The sequence below is a fragment of the Anopheles cruzii genome, unplaced genomic scaffold (genome assembly GCF_943734635.1).
Source record: "Anopheles cruzii unplaced genomic scaffold, idAnoCruzAS_RS32_06 scaffold01585_ctg1, whole genome shotgun sequence".
Lineage (NCBI taxonomy): Eukaryota > Metazoa > Arthropoda > Insecta > Diptera > Culicidae > Anopheles > Anopheles cruzii.
The window spans coordinates 2,073-4,814 of NW_026455170.1; the positions used below are offsets into that span (position 1 = coordinate 2,073).

The following is a 2,742-nucleotide window of genomic DNA, read 5'->3' on the forward strand; positions in this document are numbered from 1 at the left end:
TTTAGTGATGAGCATCTCCCAGCAACGAAGAAGCGATAGTTGCGAAGGTTTCCAAGTTGCACTTATCATGTTGTACATGTGAAATGTTATCGCAGTTACTGTTTCAATGATCACGAAAAAGTGGAAAAGTCCAAGGATATGAGCTAGAATAAAAATAAAACTTTATAAATAAAAGTTTTAAGTGATTTGTACAGAATTAATTACATGGACCCGCGCTCAAGAATGGTGGCTCGTTTCTAAAATGAATAAACAGCGCGATCACGAGATACCATATTGCCAAAACTGGAAATATAACCTTCTGCGGAACACTTCGCACGGCAAATTTGCCACACGAATCCATGAAAATCGAGGACACTCCAAACACATGCTGAATCCATAATATCCAACGGAAACGCGAAAGGAAAACACTCTTCTCTCCGTCAGCTTTTAACATAACTCTAGCTTGTTTTTCGATGTCGTTTAGGTCAACCACACTACTTCGCGCTACTAATCAATTGGCGGCAGCTTTTATAGCAATCGTGCATAGAACGATATTAATTGATATTGATTATTCATACGGGTAGCGTCAACTGATTATGTCTAGCAGCATGATTAATGGACGAAGGTTAACCAACTGTTTCATCTCGAGGAACTATTATTGTGCTTTGAAAAGGAATCCCGGAAAATGCGAAGAATTGGCTCAAAGATCAATGATAAAATGAAGTAGTACAAAACTGTAATATTTCAGTGTAGGCTAGAAGTTTATCATTTTCGAACAAGAAGAAGTAATTATAGTTTCCGCCACTGGAAAATGCAAGGAAACCGTTGAATTTTATGCTCAAATAACTTAAACATTTGTTTGTGTGTGGATTATTTCAACAAACTCCATATAATAAATATTTAACATATAAAACATTTTCATGGACAAAGTTTTAGTAAAACATTTGAAATATTCTAATATTTTTTCTCTAATTTTTCTGTCGTGGCGAATGTGAATTTCGAGCTCGAAAGTCGTAAGCTCGAAAATAATGAGAATGGTCGATTTCGGAGGGGAAAAAAGTTGCTACAAGGGTTCGTCCGCGACCGATGACATTTCTACCAAAACATTGAATTCGCTGTGTTATTCAACAAGAGAAAGTGCCGAGAAGACTGTCGCGATGCATTTGCATTTATCTAGGATTCTACCGGCTTGTGCAATGAATTCGGTAAGGTGCATTTCCTCCAACAGCGCTGCGGTGGTAAAAGTGCATCGAAGTATTTACTCTCGCCGCTACCCAACCATGGTGGTTTTTCCTGATGGGGCCACCATCAACATCAGCTACCACGAACCGCGAAGGATAATCAAGGTAATGTTTTCTTCGTCATCGACTAAGAGAGAAAAGTGCATTAATAACTTTGGATTTTGTTTTCAGTTACCCTTGGATCTAAGCTTACTATCCGAAGCTGAACGGAAGGCTCGTATTGAGAAGCGCAAACCGAAGCAAAAGATTGTTATCGAGGACGATGTAGAAGAGGATACGTTCAATGCCAACAAGTATCTGAAGTACATCAAAAAGAAGTAAACGTGTCGGAATCACATTAGTTGTAAATAAAACAATGCTGATTAGTTGTCGTATACCCGTATATTGTATTATTGCTTTCGTTTGCGTTACTGATATCCGTCGCTCAGCATGTTAGTTCATCGGCAGATTGTGTGCAATAATTTCACTAATTCAATTTAAGTAAACTATTCACAATTGAAAAAAATACATTTTTCCTACGTTCCACGAAACTGTCCGAAATAGCACAGGATTCGAGCAGTTGGTTTCCTTCGCTAGTGAGATGCGAATTTCTCATTCTCTCACTGGAGTGAGATCTCGCCGTTTATCTGTATAGAGCGAGTCGATATTGTGCACATTATATTAATACATGATTTTCCATTATATTTCAACATTGCATTATACGTTATATTTACATTACAACATTTTTACATAATATTTTCTATGTTGTTATTATTTCATTCAATGTTCTTCAGCAATTGTTCCCCCTAACTGACCCTTCGCACTGAACGCCTCACCTTGATTCTCAACATTCGTCCACTAACTAATCTGTCCCCCCACGGCCCCCAGACAACATTGATCGGTTTAAGGTTCCTCGGCAAATGATTCGGGGAGCGGCACAAACGCAAACAACTAAACTAGTTTTGTGACCACCTACCACCTTTTTCCCATAGTGCCAGAGCCCGGGGACGCTGAGAAACACTGTCAACACGGACTGTCAATAACGGACGCAGAAAACAGAAAACAAAAAGAGTTCGGACGCGGGTCTTCTTTCACGGAGCGAGTTTCGTTTTTCCGCGGTCGCAGATGAAATTCGTTCGCCAACCAACAACCTCGAGAAAAAGCCGTCGGTGGTGAAACAACGTGAAAAGCCGCTTTTCTCCGTCTCTGGTGGTGCGCCTATTTCGCGGGGGTAAGCCCACAGCTTCCGACACAAAACTATTCTGCCCAGTTTCGACGCCAGAGTGAGCCATTTTCTTGCTCTTCTTTCCATTTGCCCGGGCGGCCGAGTGTTGGTGGTGCCGAGAAAAATCCCCCCACGAAACCGGGACGACGTTCGCTGGTGGAAAAGTGGAGCGCCGGGAGGGAGAGGGATGATGCCCCCCCCGTTTGTTGTTTATACCTGGTGCGCGGGTGTGCGTGGTGCGTAGCGGAATGCTCCACCTAAACCATCCACGGTGCCCTGGATGGCCCCGAACAGGAAAAACATCGTCTAAATAGGCTT

At 41.8% G+C, this 2,742-nt stretch overlaps 1 protein-coding gene across 1 annotated transcript; it reads left to right on the forward strand.

The window, feature by feature from the left end:
* Window positions 1–1,161: 1,161 nt before the first annotated feature.
* LOC128276561 (39S ribosomal protein L55, mitochondrial-like) lies at window positions 1,162–1,541 on the forward strand. The gene is made up of 2 exons (XM_053015018.1): window positions 1,162–1,325; window positions 1,392–1,541. The coding sequence occupies exons 1-2, from the start codon at window positions 1,176–1,178 to the stop codon at window positions 1,539–1,541; spliced, it is 300 nt and encodes a 99-aa protein (XP_052870978.1). The 5' UTR covers window positions 1,162–1,175.
* The last annotated feature ends 1,201 nt before the right edge of the window (window positions 1,542–2,742 follow it).

Excerpts from the sequence above, each read along its gene's own strand:
- LOC128276561 (XM_053015018.1), top strand. The coding sequence starts at position 1,176 with ATGAATTCGGTAAGGTGCATTTCCTCCAACAGCGCTGCGGTGGTAAAA. Across the intron at positions 1,326-1,391 it reads AACCGCGAAGGATAATCAAG|TTACCCTTGGATCTAAGCTT; the intron begins GTAATGTTTTCT and ends TTTTGTTTTCAG.